The following is a 23,823-nucleotide window of genomic DNA, read 5'->3' on the forward strand; positions in this document are numbered from 1 at the left end:
GGAGCCAAAAGTTAAACAGGGTTAATGCCCCTAACCCCTGCATTGTTCAAGGGTCAACTGTACTAGCGAGCTGAGGAAGCCAGTGAGTAAGGGGACAGAAAAAAGCAGACACGTGAACTAAAACAGAATCACATGACCAGTAAGGAGAAGTATGTAGGTCCAGAACTCCCTCAGCTCGGTCATCTCAAACTAACCTTGACCCCCTGGTTTCCACAAAGCTGAGCTGTCTGGTGAGCCAAACCTTGGATTTCTATTTGCCTCCTGTCTTGTCTTCTGCCCCACGGGGATTCTTCTGTGCATCAGTGTGAGACAGCTTTCTTTGCAAGCAAAATAATGTAATAAACATACATATTTTTGTACAAGCAATGTTTATAGAATGCTGACTAGGTGCCAGGCACTATATTTTAAGGGTGTTAAAAATCCTGTTGTTATCACATGCTCCAGGTAGGGAAAGTGAGTTATGGGAAGGGGATAACTTGTCCAAATTTTCACAGCTAGTGCAGAGTTGGCATTTGACGTGGACACTGGGCAGTCTGGCACCAGAGCCTCTGCTGCCTTGTGTAGGAACTCATCAGCCAAGGTGCATTTAAAATTGCTATTTTGTTATTTACTTACTCTATGTGGGCTTCAGAAAATGTTAGCTATTTGGTCTGTTATATAGATATTTTCTCTGAAATAAAAGGAGATAGCTTCTCAAAATAACTAAATATCATCAAGGTGACAGAAAACCATATACTAAGGTTTGTGCCTTGTTAGTGATGTGACATGGCAAAAGAAAGAGCTTTGCTCTTCCTCTTAGAAAACTAATGGGTGTTCCCCCAAATTTGTTTTTATTAAAAAACAGCATCATTGTAAATAATTTGTAAACATTTCCAAAAACTATACTTACTAAAAAAATCAACACAAGGAAAAAATTATACAAACTGAAATGTAAATCTAACCATATCTTAAGAGGCCAGTTTAGACAAACACACACTGGCTTTTCTTCTGGTAATATCAATTATACCTACTGTAGAACTGTTGGTGGGAATGTAAACTGGTGCAGCCACTATGGAGAGCAGTATGGAGGTTCCTTAAAAAACTAAAAATAGAATTACCATGTGATCCAACAATCCCATTCCTGGCATATATATCCAGAGAAAACTTTAACTCAAAAAGACACATGCACCCCAATATTCATAGTAGCACTATTTACAATAGCCAAGACATGGAAGCAACCTAAATGCCCATCGACAGATGAATGGATAAAGAAGATATGGTATATATATATATATATATATATATATATATATATATATATATATATATATATATGATGAAATATTACTCAGCCATAAAAAAATGAAATAATGCCATTTGCAGCAACATGGATGGACCTAGAGATCATCATATTAAGTAAGCCAGACAAAGACAAGAATCATATGATATCACTTACATGTGGAATCTAAAAAATGATACCAATGAACTTATTTACAAAACAAAAAGAGACTCACAGACATAGAAAACAAACTTATGGTTACCAAAGGGCAGAGGGATTGGGAAGGGATAAATTAGGAGTTTGGGATTAACATATACACATTAGTATGTATAAAATAGATAACCAACAATGACCCACTGTATAGCACAGGGAACTATACTCAGTATCTTGTAATAATCTATAAGAGAAAAGACTCTGAAAAAGAATATGTATACGTATATATGTGTGTGTGTGTGTGTGTGTATATACACACATATATATAACTGAATCACTTTGCTGACCACCTGAAACAAATCAACTATACTTCAAAAAAAATTACTGTAGAAACTAAGTATTTAAAATCTACTTAGTTAGCTGCTACCTAGCAAAATGCAAAGTATTAACTTTCTTCTTACAACCACTGCTTTGTTAACTTTGGACTTGATGTTAACATTCTGAAGTAAACATTGCCACATAGATTTCACAAAGAAGTGTACTCCAACTACAGTAGGGAAACATTTATTTCACAACATTCTCTTTCAAGCCTTATCATATCAACCGCAACTGGAACAATACCAGAAGCTTTCCAGCCACATCTCATTTTGACCACCTGATACACTTAGTGGGACTTAAGTCCAAGTGTAAAATAGGAAAGACAGAGAGAAAACATTCTTTGGGGAGGCTGTAGAGCCAGAAAGTAGTAGTAAACGGAGTCTTAACCTTTTATGCACTATACATTACCTTAATTTTTCAACATCACAGATACATAAAAATTACCCTCCAGGATGAGAATAAACGTCATTTGAACTTCCGGTTTCCTTGTCACATTGGAACTAAGAGTTTTTTTATGGAGAGTACAGACATTGTCCTTCATATCAACCTCAAAAGATTCAAGATTGATTCCCAATACATGCTTCCTTCCTAAATATCCCACTGGAGATCTGTAAGGTTTACCTTGATTTTCTTCTACTTCTCAGTTTCATTATATAATATTTATATTTTTCCTAGGTTTGTCTTTTTCAAAGATTTTTTTAATTTGTTGCCACTTAAACCATATACACTTCATAATTTTCTAGTTCTCTATTATTTCATCTAAAGACTTTTCTAGACACTTGTCTTACATACTTCAGTCTCCCTTCATGTAGAGAAACTGTAAATTTTAGAAAGCCATCCATCAGCATTTTGTTTTAATTTTTATTGAGTGCCAACCCTGTAGGGTCTGAGCCACAGCTTTATACTGTTTGGTTCCAGGGCCCTTCCTGCTCATGCCTTTGCCAAGAGCAGGTACTGAATCGTGGTCTTCAGAGAACGGTCTGCAAGCATTTATCCCCTGGGACACAACAGTAACTGGTCAGAGTTCATCATCCGGTACCTATGGTAGAAATCATTTTCTCCCCTAAATACACAACCCTGTAATTTTATTCTTCTGCCATGACTCTTGCTGCAGTTATCTTCATCTGTGTGTCACTTCAGGACTCTGACAACCAGTCAGCCCTCCTAATGTCACAGTTATTAAGTGCCTGCTTTATACAATGCGTTGCAGAAGGTGATCTAGATATAACAAAAACTCTAAGATGATGTCCCACCCCTGGAGAGCTTATAAGGGCACCATCTCATGTTATATTTTGCAGCAGACAAGGTACAAATATGTGGAAAGTTAAAGAAACAAAATACAGGACAAAAAAGAGATAAAATTGTTTAGAAAAAATAACTGGCCATGTACTAAAATAGAATCCATATGAATGGTTGTGAAAAGGGGAAGGAGAGAGGTTTGAATTAGAAAAGGTAGGAGCCTCTGTAACCTCTGTAACTGAGATTTCATTCTACATTCTTTCTTGCAGTTATTTCTAAAAGCATGAAAGGAGGTCCAGTTACAGAGAATACAATAGACTACTACGTAGCCACTAAAAATAATATTGTTGAATTCTGTTACAAAAGAAAAATTTTTATGATTCGTTGCTTCCTGAAAGGGTTACAAAAAGATTACAAGGATCAGAATATGTCATTTTTTGCAAAGAGAAATATGTATGAATATCTAGTCAAAGAAAAGGAATGGCAGTAATAAATACAAGAGTAATTTCTGAGAGATGGGATGACAGGTGGTGTTATTTTATAACAACAGGCTATATATTTCAGCTGGCAGCATCTCAGTTTCATCCAAGGGCTCTTAAGAGAGAACTATTTGAGCCTCGTGACTTCTGTTAAAACGCTTGATGAGAGTAGAAGACACTAGCCACTTAACCACCATGTGACCCATTTATTTGAATTTTAAGATCAAAATCAAAACAAGTATCTCCGACAAAGTCTGTGCCTGTTATAGTGTTTTGCACTGCCATGTTCAGTGAATTGTGTCTGTGATTCTCTAGCTGTGTTTCTGCTGACACTGAGGCCTCATTCCTCTTTGGGGATGTCATCTAAGTTTATGCTTGACTTGCAATTCTCTTCTTTGACAAGCAAGTTTCACAAGGTGCCCCGATTACCCACGTTACAAGCTTTCTACTTGGGAGGACTCTCAGGATGCTTTTCTTTTCTGCAACTATTCATACATCTATACTGTATGTCATCAATTCTATGACAAACATTCTTTCATGTTTTAACACCTCTGAAACTAGACTATGTTATATAATCAACAGCATCATAATTTTTTGGCAGCATATTCTTTTGTTGATAAACACTGTTGTGTGTGATAATCAACGGTGTCTTATGCCTGATGAAAAACTGTGTATAAATTGCTATTTATTTCAGTCAGTTTAATAAAGTGGGCAGATGAACCCAACCTATGTAAACAGTGGCAAAGAAAAGAAATTCTTGGGTTAACAGAGAGTTTTCACTTTTCACCGTAGCTTAATTTTGAATTGATAGTTCACAGGCCATACGAAACTTGCTCTAAAGGTAATGAAAGTTGAAAGAATGAATTCAAGCAAAGATCAATAGTCAAGTGTCCTAAAACTGACTTTGTCCAAAGTAAACTTCATTATTCATTTGTGCATTATTCAAAGTTTATAATTCAGTGAGCTTCATATGAAGAGAATGTGACTAGTTAACAGTTTACCTGGATGAGAAAGGAATGTATTCCCTCTTTTCATCCAATAGTCTTATTCACTAGTAAAACATTTTTTCCTGATCACTTCTTCAGAACTAACCTTAAATGCGGCTTCCAGACCATTGCAGTTAAAGAAAGCTTCACAAAGAATTGTCCCGAGCCTTCTGTCAAAATCCAAAGTTTTGGACTTAAACACAACGTAATCACTTTCAAATTCCTATAAAATTCAAAATAAAATATTAGTTTACAGGAAAGAATCCAACAGTGAGAATATCAACCACAAAAGTGTGACACCTCTCCCTCTGTGAATGAATTTATTTTTCGTAGCAGGATTCCAGGAAAGACAAAGAAAGAGCCGTATCTGACTAACTGTTCAAGTGGCAGCCTTATAGGAGCACTGAACACTTAGCACTGTCAGCTCACATTTCCACAGTCCTTTTCCCTGGCTCAGACCCCAACATTAGTTAGTACTTTGGCCTATCACTCTATCCTTCTCCATACTATTTTAATTATAAAGGAAAAAGCAAAGCTTTTCAGAAAAGAAAAAGGAAAAAAAAAATAACCCGTCTTACTATAACTTTAGTCCATCTATAAGTTTAAACAGGAAGTTTTTTCTTTTGTTTTTCACGGAGCAGAAACCCTGCCAGGAAACACTATTTCTTAAAGTGAGAACTAAAATCCACAGGTCTGTCTGTAAGAAAGCATCATTAGTGATACAGACAAAACATAATACTCTTCCTATTTTCCCACTTTCTTATTAATATGCAGTTAACAACCCCCAGTTTTCTCCTAATACATAAACACCCACTCCCATAATTACAAAGAATGAAACAGTGAAAGAATAACCATCATCTGCACAGCATTACAACTCAGTCTTCCGTGGAGTCCCAGAAATTCAGAAACACTTCAGGCTTCCCAGTCAAACCGCCCCAGGAGGGCATGCCACACGCTTAACATAAAGAAGTCCTTTGTTACCACCATAACCTGAGCCTCCTCTTATTAATAATAACGACAGCTAACATTTATTCAATTCTATTCTAAACGCTCTACATTATTAACTCAATTCTAACCACACGATGTAGGTAATATTTTTCCATTCTGTAGGCAACAAAGTAAACTCAAAGAAGTTTAATGCCCACAATCTTACCCCTACTTAATGGCAGGGCCAGAATTTAAAGCCAGGTAACCTGGCTCCAAAGTCCACACTCCAAGCACGATTCTGGATGTTTGTATGAAGGAATGCACCTTATGCTGAATTGAACACACACTATAAAACAGTGTAACGGCAAAGTTCTAGAGCACTATGTGTCATATACAACAATGTCATATTTAGCATCGAGACGAAGTCTCCACTTATGAAGTAGGGCCAAACAGTCTCTTCATTCAAGGCTCACTGACTTTTTTTTGTTGTTGTTGTTCGGTACGCAGGCCTCTCACTATTGTGGCCTCTCCCGTTGCGGAGCACAAGCTCCGGACACACAGGCTCAGCAGCCATGGCTCACAGGCCCAGCCGCTCTGCGGCATGTGGGATCTTCCCGGACCGGGGCATGAACCCATGTCCCCTGCATCGGCAGGCGGACTCTCAACCACTGCGCCACCAGGGAAGCCCGGCTCACTGACTTTTAAAAGTAAACACAAATGCCCAACAAGTTGTAAACAAGCCTAACTTACTCTTGTCAGTATGGCAACAAAGAACATACCACTTAAGATTCTCAAAGATTATTTGAACAATCAGCAAATAAGATCTCAGGGAGGGAACAAACGTTCATTTCCATAAGTGATATCTCTGCTCTTTTTTGTCACTCACCCTGAATTCAGAACTGCTGATAGAACTTCTCCCCTAGGAAGTCCCACAGATAATTCAAATTTACTTTATACAAATCGGAACTCATCATCCTCTCTATAAAGCCACTCCTCATTCTGTAAACCCTAATAGAAACTTTGGCAATCTCTTTCACTTCTTCCTCTCTCGGTCAACTGCTGTCAATCTTTCCTCCTAACTACCTATTCTTCATTAGTCCAGGCATCATCCTCCAGATCACCATTACCATTTAGCTGGATTTCTGTTAACCATTTTCTAACTACTCTCTTTGCCTTCAATCTCATCTCTCCCATCATTCTCCTAACTGCAATCTAAATAAGCTTTCTAAAATAGGAATCTTATGTCACTCTCGTACTCAAAATCCACCATTATCTCAATTCAGAATCCTAATTTCTTAGGGTAAAGTCTAAAAGTCTTAACCTCATCTATAAGCCCTTTGTGATCTGGACCCTACTTACTGCGCCCAACTATTCCAGTACCTCTCCCCCTTTCATACACTAGGATCTAGCCACACCTGCCTTATCATACTCATTCTCTGTAATACAATTTTCTGCTCATCACTTTCTTTTCACCTACTCCTCACCTGCTTCATTTCTATTTTTTTTTTCCAATTCCATTTATCTTTTAAGTATTGTCTCAGTTTCCCTTTCACCTCCTCTGGAAAGGGGCCCTTCACAAATGATCCCATAGTACTCTGTACTTTTCATACCCTAGCACTAAGCACACTGTATAATTGCCAACCTGGATTCACCCCCTGGATTTTAAACTATGAGTATAGTAGCCATGTTTCTTTTCACAGTGACAGTGCCAATATTTAATGAGGTTCCCAGCACAGAGCTGTTTCTCAATACTTACTGAAGATTAAACAATATGCTGGTATTACTAAAAAACATTTTTTCTATATTGTAAAAACTCCAAAATTGCCCTTATTAGTGACATGGGAAATTTTGAAGTTTTAGCTAGAGAAATGGCATGGTCTGATTTAGCTCCTAAAAGGCAATCAAGTTGCTGTGTGAAGAAAAGACCCTGATGGAGCCAAGACAGGGGCTGAAGAAGAGTTTTAGGGGCAAATGCAATAACCCGGGTCAAAGATGAGATCCGGGTATATTTTCAGGGTTTCTCTGATAGAACCTGATGTTTATCATAAGAAAAGAGCAAGATCATGGATGACTCTAAGGTTTTGTACTAAGTAATACAGTATATGGACCATTTAATCAGTTGGAGAAGACAAGGAAGAACAGGTATGGGGAGAGGTAAAGCAGGGGTTCAGTTTTGCATGTTGGTGACATCTATTAAGTATCTAAGTGGATGGAGATGTTGAGTAGGCAGCCGAATATATGCTATGTGTTTGGGATTTAGGAAGGTCCTTTCCATTACGTAAAATATCCTTTAGGCTTTTGGTAGATACCCTTTATCAATTTGAGGAAGGTCCCTTCTATTCCTATTTCTAAGAGTTTTTATCATGAATGGATGTTGAATTTAGTCGAAAATTTAATGCATCGAAGTTTTTAAATTACTAAACTATCACAAAGGAGGCAAGAATATACAATGGAGAAAAGACAGTCTCTTCAATAAGTTGTGCTAGAAAAACTGGACAGCTACACGTAAAAGAATGAAATTAGAACACTCCCTAACGCCATATACAAAAATAAACTCAAAATGGATTAAAGACCTAAATGTAAGGCTAGAAACATAAAACTCTTAGAGTAAAACACAGGCAGAACACTCTATGACATAAATCACAGCAGTATCTTTCTGGATCTACATCCTAGAGTAATGAAAATAAAAACAAAAATAAACCAATGCGACCTAACTAAACTTAAAAGTTTTTGCACAGCAAACAAAACCATAAACAAAACAAAAAGACAACCCACAAAACAGGAGAAAACATTTGCAAGCTACTGACAAGGGATTAATCTCCAAACTATACAAACAGCTCATACACCTCAATATCAAAAAACCCCTAACAACCCAATTAAAAAATGGGCAGAAGATCTAAACAGACATTTCTCCAAAGAAAACATGCAGATGGCCAAAAAACCACATGAAAAGATGCTCAATGTCACTAATTATTAGAGAAATGCAAATCAAAACTGCAATGAGGTATCACCACACACAGGTCAGAATGGCCATCATCAAAAATCTACAAATAATAAATGCTGGAAAGGGTGTGGAGAAAAGGAAAAACACTCCTACACTGTTGGTGGGAATGTAAATTGGTACAACCATTATGGAGAACAGTAGGGAGGTTCCTTACAAAACTAAAAATTGAGCTACATATGATCCAGCAATCCCAACTCCTGGGAATATATCCAGAGAAAACCACAATTCAAAAAGACACATGCACCCCAATGTTCATTGCAGCACTATTTACAATGGCCAAGACATGGAAGCAACCTAAATGCCCATTGACAGAGGAATGGATAAAGAAGATGTGGTACATATATACAGTGGAATATTACTCAGCCATAAAAAATAATGAAATAACGCCATTTGCAGCAACATGGATGGACGTGGATATCATCACACTAAGTCAGACAGAGAAAGACAAATATCATATGGTATCGTTTATATATGGAATCTAATAAAAAAAATGATACAGATGGGGAATTCCCTGGCAGTCCAGTGGTTAGGACTCTGTGCTTCCACTGCAGAGGGCACAGGTTTGATCCCTGGTCAAGGAACTAAGATCTTGCATACTGTGCAGTGTGGCCAAAAAAAAAAAAAAAAGATACAAATGAACTTATTTACAGATCAGAAACAGACTCACAGATTTTGAAATCAAACTTGTGGTTACCAAAGGTGAAACGTGGAGGGAAGTGATAAATTAGGAGATTGGGATTGACATATACATGCTACTATGTGTAAAACAGATAACTAATAGGAACCCACTGTATAGCACAGGGAACTCTACTCAATACTGCGTAATAACCTATATGGGAAAAGAATCTGAAAAAGGATGGATATAAATATGTATAACTGATTCATTTTGCTGTATACCTGAAATACAACATTGTAAATCAACTATATTCCAATAAAAAATTTTAAAAATTTTAATGCATCGATGAACACAATTATGATATTTTTCTTGTTACACCTGTTAATATTGGGATTACACTGATATTCAAATACTGAACCAGCCTTGCATCCCTAGAACAAACCCCCTATGGACATGGTATAGAATTCTTTTTGTATACTGTGGAATTCTATTTGCTAATAATTTAAGGATTTTGTACCTATGTTTATGATATTACTTTATTACATTATATATACATCAGTGTCTAATGTTGCCATCTATCATCAGTTCAAGTAAAGTATAAAATCTTACCTCCCACAACCAATGAGTCAAGGAAGAAATCATCTAGGAAATTAAAAATACATTGAGACAAATGGGGAAAAAACCCAACATACTCAAACTTAGGGAATGCATCAGAAGCAGTGTGAAGAGAGAAAATTTATCACTGTAAACACATACATTAAAAAAGGATCTCAAATGAATAACCTAATTTTATACCTTATAGGAGTTGAAAAAGAGCAAACTAATCCCAAAGCTAGCAGAAGGAAGAAAAATAAATCAAGATTGGAATAGAGATAAAGGAAGTAAACAACAGAAAAATAGAGAAAATCAATAAAACCAAAAGTTTGCTCTTTGAAAAAAAAATGAAATTGACATTTAGCTAGATTGACTAATGAAAAAAGAAAGAAACTCAAATTACTAAAATGAATGCTGGGTAATTCAGAAATAAAAAGGATTATAAAAATATGCTATGAACAAGTGTACACCAAACTCTATAACACAGATGAAATGAACAAACAGAAACACACAACCTACCAAGACTGAATCGTGAAGGAAAGAAAAACTGAATAAGCCTATTAACTAGTAAGGAGATTTAATCAGTAATCAAAAACACTTCAACAATAACAAAAAAGCCTAGGACCAGACAGCTTACTGATGAATACCACCAAACATTTAAAGATTAATACCAATCCTTCTCAAACACTTCCAAAAAAAAATTGAAGATATAACGCTTCCTAACTCATCCTGTCAAGTAAATATTGCCCTGACACCAAAGCCAAATAAAGACATTACAAGAAAACTACAGACTGGTATTCCTTATAAATAATAATACAAACACTCTCAACAAAAAGTAGCAAACAGAATCCAGCAGCGTACTAAAAGGATCACACACCATGACCAAGTGGATTTATTCCCAGAATGCAAGGATGGCAAATAAAAATCAATGTCAGTAGACCACATTAATAGAATGAAGGGAAAAGACCACATGATCATCTCAACTGATGTAAAAAAAAAAAAAAAATTCAACACCCTTTAATGATAAAAACACTCAATAAACTAGAAATGGAAGGAAACTTCCTTAACATGATAAAGGCCATCTATGAAGAACCCACAGCTAATATCATACTCCATGATGAAAGACTAAAAGATTTCCCCCTATGATCAGGAACAAGGCAAGGATGTTCCACTTCCACCACTTCTATTCAACACTAGCTAGGGAAACACTAGCTAGAGCAATTAGGTGAGAAAAAGAAATAAAAGGCATCCAAACTGAAAAGGAATAAGTAAAATTATCTCTTTTAATACATGACATGATTTTATACTTAGAAAACTCTAAAGATTCTGCACCAAAAACAAAAAACAAAACAAAACCACTATTAGAGGTAATTCAGCAAAGTTGCAGGATGCAAAAATCAGTTGCACTTCTATACGTTAGTTATGAGCAACAAAGTTGGATCCTTAAAAGATATACAAAAATTAACTCAATATTTATCAAAGACCTAAATGTAAGAGCTAAAAGTATAAAACTCTTAGGAGAAAATACTGGAGAAAATCTTCATGACATTGGATTTAGCAATCATTTCTTGGATATGACACTGAAAACATAGGCAACAAAAGATAAATTTGACTTCATCAAAATTAATAACTTTTGTGCATCAAAGGACACTACCATGGGTCTGAAAAACAACCCATGGAATGGAAGAAAGTATTTTCAAATCATACATCTGATCAGGGGTTAATGTCCAGAATATAAGAACTCCTACAACCCAACAACAAAGGAATCCAATTCAAAAATGAGCAAAAGACTTGAATAGACATTTTTCCAAAGGCATAAAAATGCCCAATGAACACATGAAAAGATGACCAACATCACTAATCATTATGGAATGCAAATCAAACCACAATGAAGTATTACTTCATGGTCACTAATATGGCTATTATCCAAAATAATGAAAAATAATAAGTGTTGATGCTGATGTGGTAACATTGGAATCCTGCATTACTGGTGGAAAGACAAAATAGTTCAACCACTATGGAAAACAGTTTGGAAATTCCTCAAACAGTTCCAAATAGGATTACCATATGATCCAGCAATTTTAATCCTAGGTATGTATCCATAAGAATTGAAAGCAGGGACAACACAGATACTCGCTCAACAACGTTCATAGCACCATTATTCACAAGAGCCAAAAAGGTGGACACAACCAAGCATCCATCAATAAATGAATAAACAAAATACTATATATATATATATATATATATAATAGATTGAGCCTTAAAAAGGAATGAAATTAAAAAGGACGATTTAGCCTTAAAAAGGAATTAAAGGAAATTGTGACACATGCTACAATATGGATGAAACTTAAAGGCTTATGCTAAGTGAAATAAGCCACACACAAAAGAATTATTTTGAGTCCACTCATATGAGGTATCTAAAATAAATAAATTCATAGAGAGAGAAAGTAGAACAGATATTACCAGGTACCAAGGGGAGGGGGCAATGAAGAGCTATCATTTAATGGGTGTAAAGTTTTTGTTTGGGATGATGAAATGTTCTGGAAGTGGATAGCAGTGATGGTTGCATAACATTGTGAATATACTTAATGCCACTGAATTGTACTCACAAATGGTTTAAATGCTAAATTTAATGTAAAATACATTTTACCACAATTTTTTATACAGAAAAAAAACCTTCCTTCTATTTTGATCCCTTTACTCTCTTCCATTTATAATATAATGGTCTTAAATACTTTCTGTACATACATTTAGAACCACAGAGAACGTTATAATTTTTGCTTCCACCATGAAACATGATTTAGAAAACTCGAGAAGGAAATTCTATTGTATTTACACTTATTTCTGCATACCACATTCTTCCTGCTGTTCCAAGGCTCCCTTCTTTATCACCTCCTTTCTGTATTAAGAACTTCCTTTAGCCATTCTTTAAGGATCAGTCTACTGGTGACAAATTATTAGTTTTTTTTTTTTTTTTTTGGTCTAAGAATTTCTTGATTTCCCCTTTATTCTTGAAGGGTATTTCACTGGGTACAGAATTCTGAGTTAACAATTCTTTTCTTTCAGCACTTAAAAATATTTTGCCATTTCCTTCTGGCCCTCGTGATTTCTGATAAGAAAACCACTGTCACTCAAACCATTTTTTCCGCTTAGGTAAGTTGTGCTTCCTCTCTCACTACTTCTGAGATTTTTTTCTTTATCTTCAGTTTTCAGAAGTTTAATTATGATGTGTCTTGGCATGGATTTCTCTGGGTTTATCCCTGGGTTTATCTTTCTGCTACTGATTTCCTCTTGAATCTGTAGGTTTATGTCTCTTGCCAAATTTAGGTTTCCAGCTACTTCTCTGAGACTTTCAGCTTCGTGGTCTTTTTCCTCTCTTTCTGGAACTTTGAGGACACTAGTGCTAGATCTGTTACAGTCTTACAAGTCCCTAAGGCTCTGTTCATTTACTTTCAGTCTACCTTCTCTGTTGTTCAGACTGAGTGCTTTCTATTGTTTCATCTTCCAGTTCATTGATTCTTTCTTCTGTCACTCCATCCTGACACTGAACTCAATCACTATGCAGTGTATTTTTCTTTTTTTCAGCTCTAAAATTCCAATTTGTTTTTTATATCTCTATTTCTTTGCTGAGAATTTCTATTTCTTTACTGAGGTTATTTTTTATGTTTCATTATGTTGATAATTGCTTGTTGAAGCATTTTTGGCATGGCTCTATAAAGCCTGTCAGATAATTCTAACATCTTATCTCAATGGTGACATCTATTAGTTGTCTCTTTTTGTTCAGTTGAGATCTTCCTGGTTCTTGGTATAATGAGTAAATTTTTATTGAACCTGGATGTTTTCATACTATGTTTCATATTATGAGACTGGATTTTATTTAAACCTTTAGTTTTTGCTAGCAGTCTACAATACTGCTCTGGCTCCTTTACTGTCAAGCGGAGACAGAAGTCCAGTTTCTCCACTCCACAACCATTAATACCTAAGGGTGGGGAGCTCCTGTTATGGCTGGGTGTTCCAGTTTCCCATGTGGTCTCGACAGATGTCACAGTACTGGTGACCTAGTTACCATTTGGTCATGGTGAAAGCACTGACTTTCTAGAGGCTTCCTGTGACACTACCCTAGTGGGGTAAAGGATGCTGCTGGGTGAGGAAAGAAATTCAGGATTCTCATGTGTTCTCCACTGACATCACAGAGAGTGAGCTCATAACTGGCTAGCTAGGATGAAAATCATGACTCCCTACCTGGCCATCACTGATACCACCCCAGTGGAGGTGTGGACTGGGTGGGGTAGCATTTTACAGATTGGCTATAAGTCTAGTCTCCCCATATAGTCTTTGCTGGCATGGATGGGGGCAGGGAACAGTTTCTTCTGTGATATTTTCTGGACTAGGGAGACTGCAGTCTACAAGTTTTCTGTCTTGCCAGGCTGTCCCTTTCTTGAGAGGGATCAGGCTTTAACTGAGGTTTTTAATGTCTGTGTCCACTGGTGTTTTCAGGTTGCCAGTGTCTTCACCTCTAGGTCTGCATTATTTCAGGCAAGAAGGAAATTCAGGTAACTCATCACTATGTTGTCTTTTGGGTCCATCTGCCTTCTTTTCACCTTTCAGAGTCTTCTTATTTGTCTTTTACACATAGGGACTGTAGTTGTACTTAGCGGAAGACAGAAAAGTACATCTACTCTATCTTCCCAGAAGAAGCTCCTAAATAAATTTTTAAAGTGATATCTACTACTTTAAATAACTTTTAAAAATAAATAATACATAAATTCACGGAATAATATACAATTGTTTTTTTAAAAATAGGTAATGCTACTGCAGTGATACAGAATGACTGCTAAAATATATTAAGTGACAAAAGGTATACATGATCTGTAGGGGATGCTATGTGTGCAAAAACAGAATTCAAAATACATACACCCATGTATACATTAGTACATGCACCATGTATCACTGGAACATTATATAAGAAACTCATAATGGTAGATGTTCTTGGGGAAGGAAAATGAAAGACTAGGGGGAAAAGCAGGGAGTGAGAAGAAGGGGACTAAATTTTTTTTTTTTTTTTTTTGCGGTACGCGGGCCTCTCACTGTTGTGGCCTCTCCCGTTGCAGAGCACAGGCTCCGGACGCGCAGGCTCAGCAGCCATGGCTCACGGGCCCAGCCGCTCCGCGGCATGTGGGATCTTCCCAGACCGGGGCACGAACCCGTGTCCCCTGCATCAGCAGGCGGACTCTCAACCACTGCGCCACCAGGGAAGCCCGGGGACTAAATTTTTGCATTTTTACATATGTTACCTTTCCAAAAGAACAGGTAAGTAATGTTTTTAAATAATAAATTTTACCTTGAAAACTAAACAGGCAAGACCTGAAAATCCTGTAGATGACTAATAAGAAATTTATGTAGTTAAAAATTTTAAATGCTACATACTGTAATAGCAAAAGAATTAATAAATAGTTCAGGAGACTAGAACAGAACAGAAAACTAATTGTAGGAACTAGAACACGAGCTAGTATAGATTAATAACTACTTTTAAAGTGAATTTTAGATCCTGGAGTAATGGTGGGCTAGGTACCTGGATCAACCTTCCTACTAAAAACTAGCAGGCAAAAGGAAAATAGCCACAGCATCTTGGATCATACCACCTCAGGGCACAGGTCCTCAGGTGAGTTCCTCCAGTTGCCCCAGATGAACTTATTCCCTTCATTTCTAGGAAGACCCAATGAGGGAGATAAACACTAAAGAACTGACATGGCACAACAAAAAAAAAAGTGCTAGGTTGAGAGTTCTGGGTTGGAATCTCTGTTCCACTCCCTGGAACTGTGTAATCTCAGGTAATTTACATATCCTCATCTGCCTGGGTGGTCACTCTCAGGGTTATAGCTAGAATTAAGGAGGAATGTGTGTAAAGGTTTGGCGTGATGCCTGGCACCCAACACTTGTTCAGTAATTATTAATGGACTCATTAACAAACACTAGTGGAGCCAGGAGGTTACTCTCAAGAACATCCACCATCCTTGCTTAGTTATCTAGGGAATTTTATTTAATCAAGCTACACCTCAGAATGTCGGTAAAAACCAAGCTGCTGAGTCTCAAGTCACCTGCCCATCAGTTAAATACAATTAAGAAAACAAGTCTCTTATCAAGTTCAATATGATACAAATTGTTGTCTATATTCACTAACATCAAACTTGCTAAGAGACTACAACTTAATGATTTCCACCACTAAAAAAGAAAGCATAATTATGCAACACGATAGAGGTGCTAATAATCACTACATTGGCTATTAAAATATATAAATGTATCAAATTAACATGCTGTACACCTTAAATATGCACAATGTTACATGTTTCAATTAAATAAATTAGAAAGCAAGTCTCTCCCCCTAATTGTCTGGATCTCAAAGAGTCCCATAGGAAGAAGTCAAAGCAAATACCTAAAGTGACCTTTATATTCAGTATTAATAATTCAGAAACCCAAGAACATTTTTATGGACACACCTGAGAAATCCCCATCTTCTGTAAATAGACCATAGTGGCAGAACTTCTGTCACACCAATAAAGGCTCAAAGCCTGATGGATAGACTTGAGATTAATGAAGAGAGAGACATAAATAACAGCGTTTCCAAAAGCAAATTACCAGTCACTGTTTCTTTAATTTACCAGAACATATATAAACCATTTCTACACCAGAGGGCAGGAAGGCTGACTATGATACACTGGACAGTTACATTAGCACTATTCAATGGGGATCGGGGAATGCAGAGGGGTGTGTGCAGTGGGAGAGGAAGGGCATAGGGGTGGGCATGTGTCATGGGGATACTGTCATGGGGAAACACCTGTATGAATATATGAGTTTGCAGGTAGTTTGCTAACATAATATCTCCGAAAAATCACCAGCTGATTTCATCATAAAAACCAGAACACAATGAAACTCAGCTAAAAAGCCCCCAAATGAACAGTTTATTAAGCAAAAATATATAATCATTGCAATATTCTGAGGCAACACTGATAACCGAGACACATTCAAAAAAAGCAAAGGTCATCTTTGACATAAGCACACCAATTAAGTGAACTTATAGTTAATTCAAATTTTGAATTCGAGGAATAACCAAAGTCAAGGAGCTTTTAAATTATATTCTAAAGCAGGATACAGTAATCAGATAAAAGGATGAAGGGGAACTTCGAGGGCAGGTTAGAGCCTTGCCCATTTTATACTAAATACAAATACCAAGCAGGTGTGTGTGTGTGTGTGTGTGTGTGTGTGTGTGTGTGTGTGTGTGTGTGTGTGTGTGTGTGTGTGTGTGTGTGTGTGTGTGTGTGTGTGTGTGTGTGTGTGTGTGTGTGTGTGTGTGTGTGTGTGTGTGTGTGTGTGTAGAGCAAGTGATTTTTCTATTCTATGTTTGTGACTGTGCAGGGTTTGGGCAGACACAGGGATAAATTCAGGACCTTTAGCACTACCAGGGAAGTGACATCAGCTAAACCTAGTCATGTCCTCCAACCCTGGCACACTGAAAACCTGCCAGGATTTGTAATCATGAGCAAATCAAGGCTCTCCTGCAACTCGAATGCACCCGACGGTCCTGTGCATGCTGGGTTTCACATTCCTCTGCTTAGTTGCTCAGAAGAGCTAAATCAAGCCCCCCCAAGAGTCCCATCCTGTCCATATTCACTGAATGCCTGCTGGGTGCCAGACATCTTACCAGGCTCTGAGGATGAGCTCACGCATCCCCTAGATCATCACCACAGATCTAGGTTTCTCTTACTTTTCCACAAATTAGCAGGACACACAACGACCATACCTTTCTTACCATTAACTCCACTTCCCAAAAACTATCAACATTTAAAGGGATTAAGTTTGCTAACCATGTCCTTACAAAGCTAACATACTGTACTTGTACACTTCAGAGAGTCAATTATTTGGCCAAATATACACATAATAGTGAATAAATTCACATTCCACAAAAAACAATGATGACGAGAGGTAATCTTTTTTTTTTTTTTGGTACCTGGGATTCACTGTCATGGCAAACCACAAAAATGAAGCTATTTTTATCCTAGAGCTGCAGGGATACCCACAGGAACTCCCTGGCTCCTAACCTGCTGGCAGTGAAAGAAAACAGAAGCAGCTTAAACCTGAAAGCTTCCCTCTCTTTCAGACAACATACATGTTAATAATACATGTAATGAATGAGGTGAAACTAAATATTCAAGTAGATGAAAAATTTACCTAATGATTCAAGAAAAGGCTAAAATAAAACATACAAGTTACATGGACACCAGATAATCAGATCTAAATGAGTTAATATGGAAAGTTCCTTTTCACTATACATCAACAAGAGACAAATCCAGACTGAGGTCCACTGTTATATTAGAAACAGTTTAAAATATTCTAAACTGAAAATGCAAAAGTTAGGGACCTAACTTCTGGTCCCTGATCTACCACTAAGTAAATGAGAGACCTCAGACAAGTCATTTCCCCTCTTTCATCTGGGAGACGTTGGACTGAATGGGACCTATTATCACTGTGACCTACTGTCCTTCCCAGCTTTAAAATATGATTCTATGAAATTGAAAACACAAAGATACAGTATTACCATGTTATTGTAATCAGATGGGTCATATGTGCTCTGTTTAAAAATCTTACAGAGTTCCATAAATTCTTCACTCATCTCGTGGATTTGTCCATTTAAAATTGCTCCCTTGGTACCGCCAAATTCAAGTCTTTCCAGCTTTTCAAATTCCAATATGGTGACAAATATATCCTTTGAAAAAACATCGTAAAGATTTTTCCACCCTCTTGAGTAGGAAAAGAACATTTTAAAGTTTCAAAGAAAGAACATTTTCCAACATTCAAAATCAGTGAGTCAATGGACACTTACATGACATAAAGTGAATATTAATGATGAAACTGAACTAAGTAACCGCCTACTTTTAAAATCATACTCCTATTTTCACATGGACTGAAAATTATCAAGCAGTACAGGGAACACCTAGCTTACCATAGTTAAACATTTGATTCTCTAATTTCATATCCTTCTAGTCATAAGTCAGACGTCCGGGTGAGATCCAAAACTCATTTTCAGCCACCAACACTGCAGTGATGGGCTCTCTTATTGAAAAGGAACTTAAGAGACTGTTATGAAAGGGTGATGCAAGTTACCCAGAGTCAGGCATTTGGCACTCAAATTTTAAGAGGCATTCAGGCTGCTTAAGTGATGAGAATTTTCAAAACATAATGCTATAATTTCGAATGAAATTCAACAAATCTATCAATAAAAAAGCCCAGGGGCTTCCCTGGTGGCGCAGTGGTTGGGAGTCCGCCTGCCGGTGCAGGGGACACGGGTTCGTGCCCCGGTCCGGGAGGATCCCACATGCTGCGGAGCGGCTGGGCCCGTGAGCCATGGCCGCTGAGCCTGCGCGTCCGGAGCCTGTGCTCCACAACGGGAGGGGCCACAGCAGTGAGAGGCCCGCATACCGCAAAAAAAAAAAAAAAGCCCAAACTTGCTAGAAAGAATTTTACAAAGAAAATAAGGCAGTTCAAAATGAAAAAAAAAACAAAAACAAAAACAGAAACCTTAGCCAGTTGGCTCCATACAAGTTGCTGTGTATAAGTGTTTACATGTATGTAATTCATGTTTGGTTTTTTGGCATTTAAAATATTTATACAAAGCACATGTTTTCATGTTCTTTTCATCTATTTTTATGAATAGTTGTAATATTTGAATAGTATAACATATATATTTATATACTAAAAGTTACCATGATATTTTAGATTATCAAATGGGTTTTCAGCTATGGAATCTCAATAAAACCATCAAACATGTAAAGGAAAAAAGGGGTTCTTTTATAGCTTCCTGATTTACAACCATTTTCTAGGAACATAGTAAGCTGTAGGACAAGGGTCACTGGTACATAGAGATTCACTTACACTCAGTATAATAAAATAATCAAAAATGAATTTAAAAAAAAGAAGCCAAAGCTTTAAAACTAAACAAAGCTTTGAAACTAAACAAACTAAAGTTTTTACTGTATCTTGATAGCACGGGCCTCGTAAACTCCTCATGAGGATCACCAAGAAAGCAGACTTCCCACCTCCCACCCAAGTAGAACTGTTCCCTAAATCATATAAAAAGCTATAGGATTTTCTGAAACAACTTACAATATGAATAAATTACAACTCAATAAATGAATACCTCTATTTTCATGAAACGGTCGAGAAATTTGTCAAATCTAAGAAACACCAGATGAGACTGGAAATCCCATGGTTTCAGCTTCTTATTTCCCATAAAATAGCTTGCCAATCCTTTTCTATAGTTAAAAAAACAATTTTTGAAAGTCTTTAAGATGTTAACGGCCACCTGCACCTTTTCCAGAGAGTCTTCAATTTCTCCTCTCAAAAGGTCTTCAGGCAAAAGGTAAGCTAGTGCCTAGGATTCAATGAAAGGAAACAATAATAAGAAAATGTTTAATAGTTTTACTGAAAATGACTGTTTCAATGAACTGTTTTATTTTTTCAGTGAATCATTTTTAAATTACAATGTCTAGAATTGGGTCAGCAATGCTGTAAAACAGGAAACACAAATTCTAGAAATTCAGGCACTTAGGTTTCAATGACATACTTGCATACATTAGAGACATCTACAGGAGATGCTGCAATTTCTGGAATTAAACATTCTGCCAATGACTACATTTTTGCTAAGCTTCAAAGAAACAACAACTATGTAACCAGAATTTGCATGGCTATTCCTGGCAGCAAATATTCTGCACAACTGTTTTTTCATATAAAGAAATGTATAAGCCAGGAAGGGAAATCTATCAGGCCATGTATTTTAAAAATACGGTCACATTACCTGGCAGCACAAGGTCACTTGAAAAGGTGAGAAAGAGCTAACATAGGTGATTATACCATTGGCAATTCTTTTAGGTTAGCAGACTTCTCTTCTGGGGGCTTAAACTCATTACAGGACATAAAATCTAGCCGAGATATGCCATATGAACTAGTTTTCAATAGTGGAAATGCAAAGACGAGAACTATTATAGAAAAACCAGCAGATTCATGTAGTAACTCTCGTAGGACCATCATTCAGTTCTTCCCTTTGCATATTTGTTATGAACTTTCGCAATTTCCCTGTTTAGGAGCCTCAGGAACCTATAAAATCTAATCCTGATGCATCTTCACCTCATATAAATTATAGGTTTAAACTGCACACCTTTAATTCTGCAGTTGCTTAGAAAGTTGTCACAGATCTCAATGGAGAAAGTACTAAAAGCCATTGGGTTCAACATAGCAGATAGAAGAAATGTTTTTCTAAATGTAGACATATTGTCCTCTGTCTCCCAATAATGGCTATGGTTTTACATGCAATATAGACTCTGTGCCATAAATGTGTAAAGTAGTAAGAATATCATTCATTTGGTGTCTAAAAAGCCTACTAACTGGTTCCTTCAATTCTAGCTGTAGATTCCCAACCTATGCTCTTATTTCTCCCTCAGGCTGGATGGAAAATTAACCTCTCCCTAAAGGCTGCTAACATTTCACACAGAACAGGGACGAGAACTATCAGTAATCTCTCAGCAGCGTGAGTTTTTTAACAGTTTACACATTGGTATGGGTTAGGGATTCCATAGGCCTTCATCTATATGTATTCTTCATAGTAAACATGTCCTTTTAGGAAGCTAAAAAAATCTACAGTGGTGACTCCATTGCCATCTGTTTCAGCAGCGCCTTGTGACCTAACTACCTACATCTGAAGTAACCTCCCTTTGGGCAAGCCATCCTTATATTTATTTCTGTGCTTCTTGTCTGACCCTCACATAGATGAGACAATCACAGCAATTAGCTTTCTGTTTACAGAGCCCACTGTTGAGTAAGACCTCCTAAGACAAGGTTATAGTACTCAACATCCTAGATCAGAAAACCATTCTATACACCCTTTCACTGGGCAGCAGGTTATGTGAAGGGAAAAAGCATCAGCAGGGGCAGGAGGCCTGGCTGTGGTCCAGTTAGGGGCCACTAACTGCTTTTGTGACATTAGCTAAATTTTCTGAGACGATCTCAGTTGCCTTATCTACAAAAAAAAAAGGAGAGATGAATTAAGTGAACCTCAAGATTCCTTTTAGCTCCTAACCTCTGAATTCTTTTCTGATTCCCACAGTAGCTCCCTGGAGCACACCCAACCACACCACCTCCCTCTATTCTCTCATACTCAGTAGTATCAGGACAAACCAACAATAAAACCACTGGATTTACGATGAACTGGTCCCACTTCAGAGGCCTTATAAACTAAAATACTGCCAACCAGTTTATTTTATTGATAAGCCAATTAATCAAGTAAGCAATTTATCAATGACAGCATGTTCATTTCCTAAGTTAATTTTTATTTTATATTGGAGCATTGTTGATTTACAACGTTGTGATACTTTGATAGCACGTAAGCTTGATGCCTGTCTCCCAGCTTCTTTTGTCTTATTTATGTGCTGTTATGGACTCTTACTTTTGCTCAATCCTACCATCTCCTCTTCAAGCTCAACATCACAGACTTAAACTCCTCATCACCTAGGATCTTGTGAATGAGAATATCCACAACAGGGACACCAAGCCACAGAACAGACAGAGTGGAGGTCCTCGAGTGGTAACGACTCACAATGAACAGGGAGTAGAGTCAGGTAACCAGAGAAGAGAAGCAAGGCACTAAGAAAAGACACCATTACCAAAGCTCAAGTGTGCCATCATCCAAGGTGGTCAGATCATGCCTGTTATATGTCTGGACTAAATAACTATGTAAATGGTTACTGTCAGAAAATGAGTAAAGAGAAACACATTTGCTTTTAAAGTAACAAAGGATTTCTGACCGTGCCTGGAATGCCTAGAAAGATCAGGTGTATGATGACAACGAGTGAAGCAGATCAGGAACAGTGAACAGTGGAGACCATGGTCACCTGGACAGCACATGACCCATCTAAAGGGGTACGTGAAGCTCTAGCAGCTGACTGTGTCACTGGGGATGCAAGAGCCAATGCAGTGAGATCTGACTTTTCAGTAGAGGCTGGGATGTTGGAAATTCAATGAGACCTAGTCAATTTAAGCATCAGCAACCATTTTTTTTAAATTTCAAAATACTATGCAAAATAAAAACAGTGCATGGATCCATTGGCCAAAGGCAGTTGGCAGAATGCCAGCTTATGACTTCTGACGTATAACACAGCAAGGGTTCAAATGTTTCATAAACACGTTGAAGTCTACAGATTCACAGAAACAAAGTACATGAAAACTATATAAGAAAATTATAAAAGGCACATAAAATGTGTAACCACACAAAGCATGCAACGTATAAAATTAAGAAATAACATGGTACAAGTGTATACCCAATGAATCACTACAAATTTTTTAAAGCTGGTAATGCTCAAAGCTGCTGAATTATACTAAAACTTTTTACACATTGATAATAGCAATGCAATTAACACAATCTTTTAAAAAAGAATTTGTAAATATCAAATAGCGTTCAATAGTCATGAAAAGATTGTACCCTTTGATCAACATCAGGAATTTATATTAAGCCAATTATCCAAGTTAAGGAAAAGGATTTCTGTATAAAGTTGTTTTCTGCATGTTGTTTATAATACAGGAGGCTGGAAGCAACATAAATATCCAACAATAGCAATCATTTTTCAAGAAGCTAGTAAAAAAAAAAAAGAATTATATGATAAAATGCATAAATACGTGTAAGTTTTGGAAGAAGGAAAATTTTTAAATGCTGCATTTTAGGGTGATAGAACTGCAGGACTAATTCCATTGTTATAAATTTTATGCAATAAGAGTATTTTACAATTATTCATATACCACATATTAATAGTAATTAGAAATAAAAACTTACATTAAAATATGGAGCAAAATGAGTAAGAACTCTGTCAGCTGGGGGACCTTGAGAAAGCTATTTATCTTCTCTGAACTTCAGGGTTGTTTTTTTTTTTAAATACAGAAAGTATCTACTAATAGTACCTATACCATAGTGTTGCTAGAGAATTAAATTCACAGATTCTTGTAAAGGGCTTAGAAGAATTCTGGCAAATAAGAGGTACTATACAGTGCTTGTTAAATAAGTATTAAAAGTAAGTTAGCAAACAACTGGGGGTGGTGGCAGGTGGTGCGGAGTTTAGCTCTTCAGAGAACCTGGGTATAAAAGTTGACTC

The 23,823-nt window shown here is 36.9% G+C and overlaps 1 protein-coding gene across 2 annotated transcripts in view; it reads right to left on the reverse strand.

Annotated features, from left to right (window-relative positions):
* The window catches only part of DNAH11 (dynein axonemal heavy chain 11), a gene marked incomplete at its 3' end in the record, with an annotated part of 314,796 nt that overhangs the window by 266,365 nt on the left and 24,608 nt on the right, over nt 1-23,823 (reverse strand). For both annotated transcript variants that reach the window (XM_081244744.1, XM_081244745.1), the window contains exons 7-9: nt 19,827-20,060; nt 18,228-18,395; nt 4,600-4,716 (exon numbers count right to left, since the gene is read on the reverse strand). In XM_081244744.1, coding sequence (XP_081100870.1) covers nt 4,600-4,716; nt 18,228-18,395; nt 19,827-20,060 — 519 coding nt within the window. The remainder of the gene's footprint in view (nt 1-4,599; nt 4,717-18,227; nt 18,396-19,826; nt 20,061-23,823) is intronic.

The sequence above is a fragment of the Mesoplodon bidens genome (genome assembly GCF_964165515.1).
Source record: "Mesoplodon bidens genome assembly, chromosome: 9".
NCBI lineage: Eukaryota > Metazoa > Chordata > Mammalia > Artiodactyla > Ziphiidae > Mesoplodon > Mesoplodon bidens.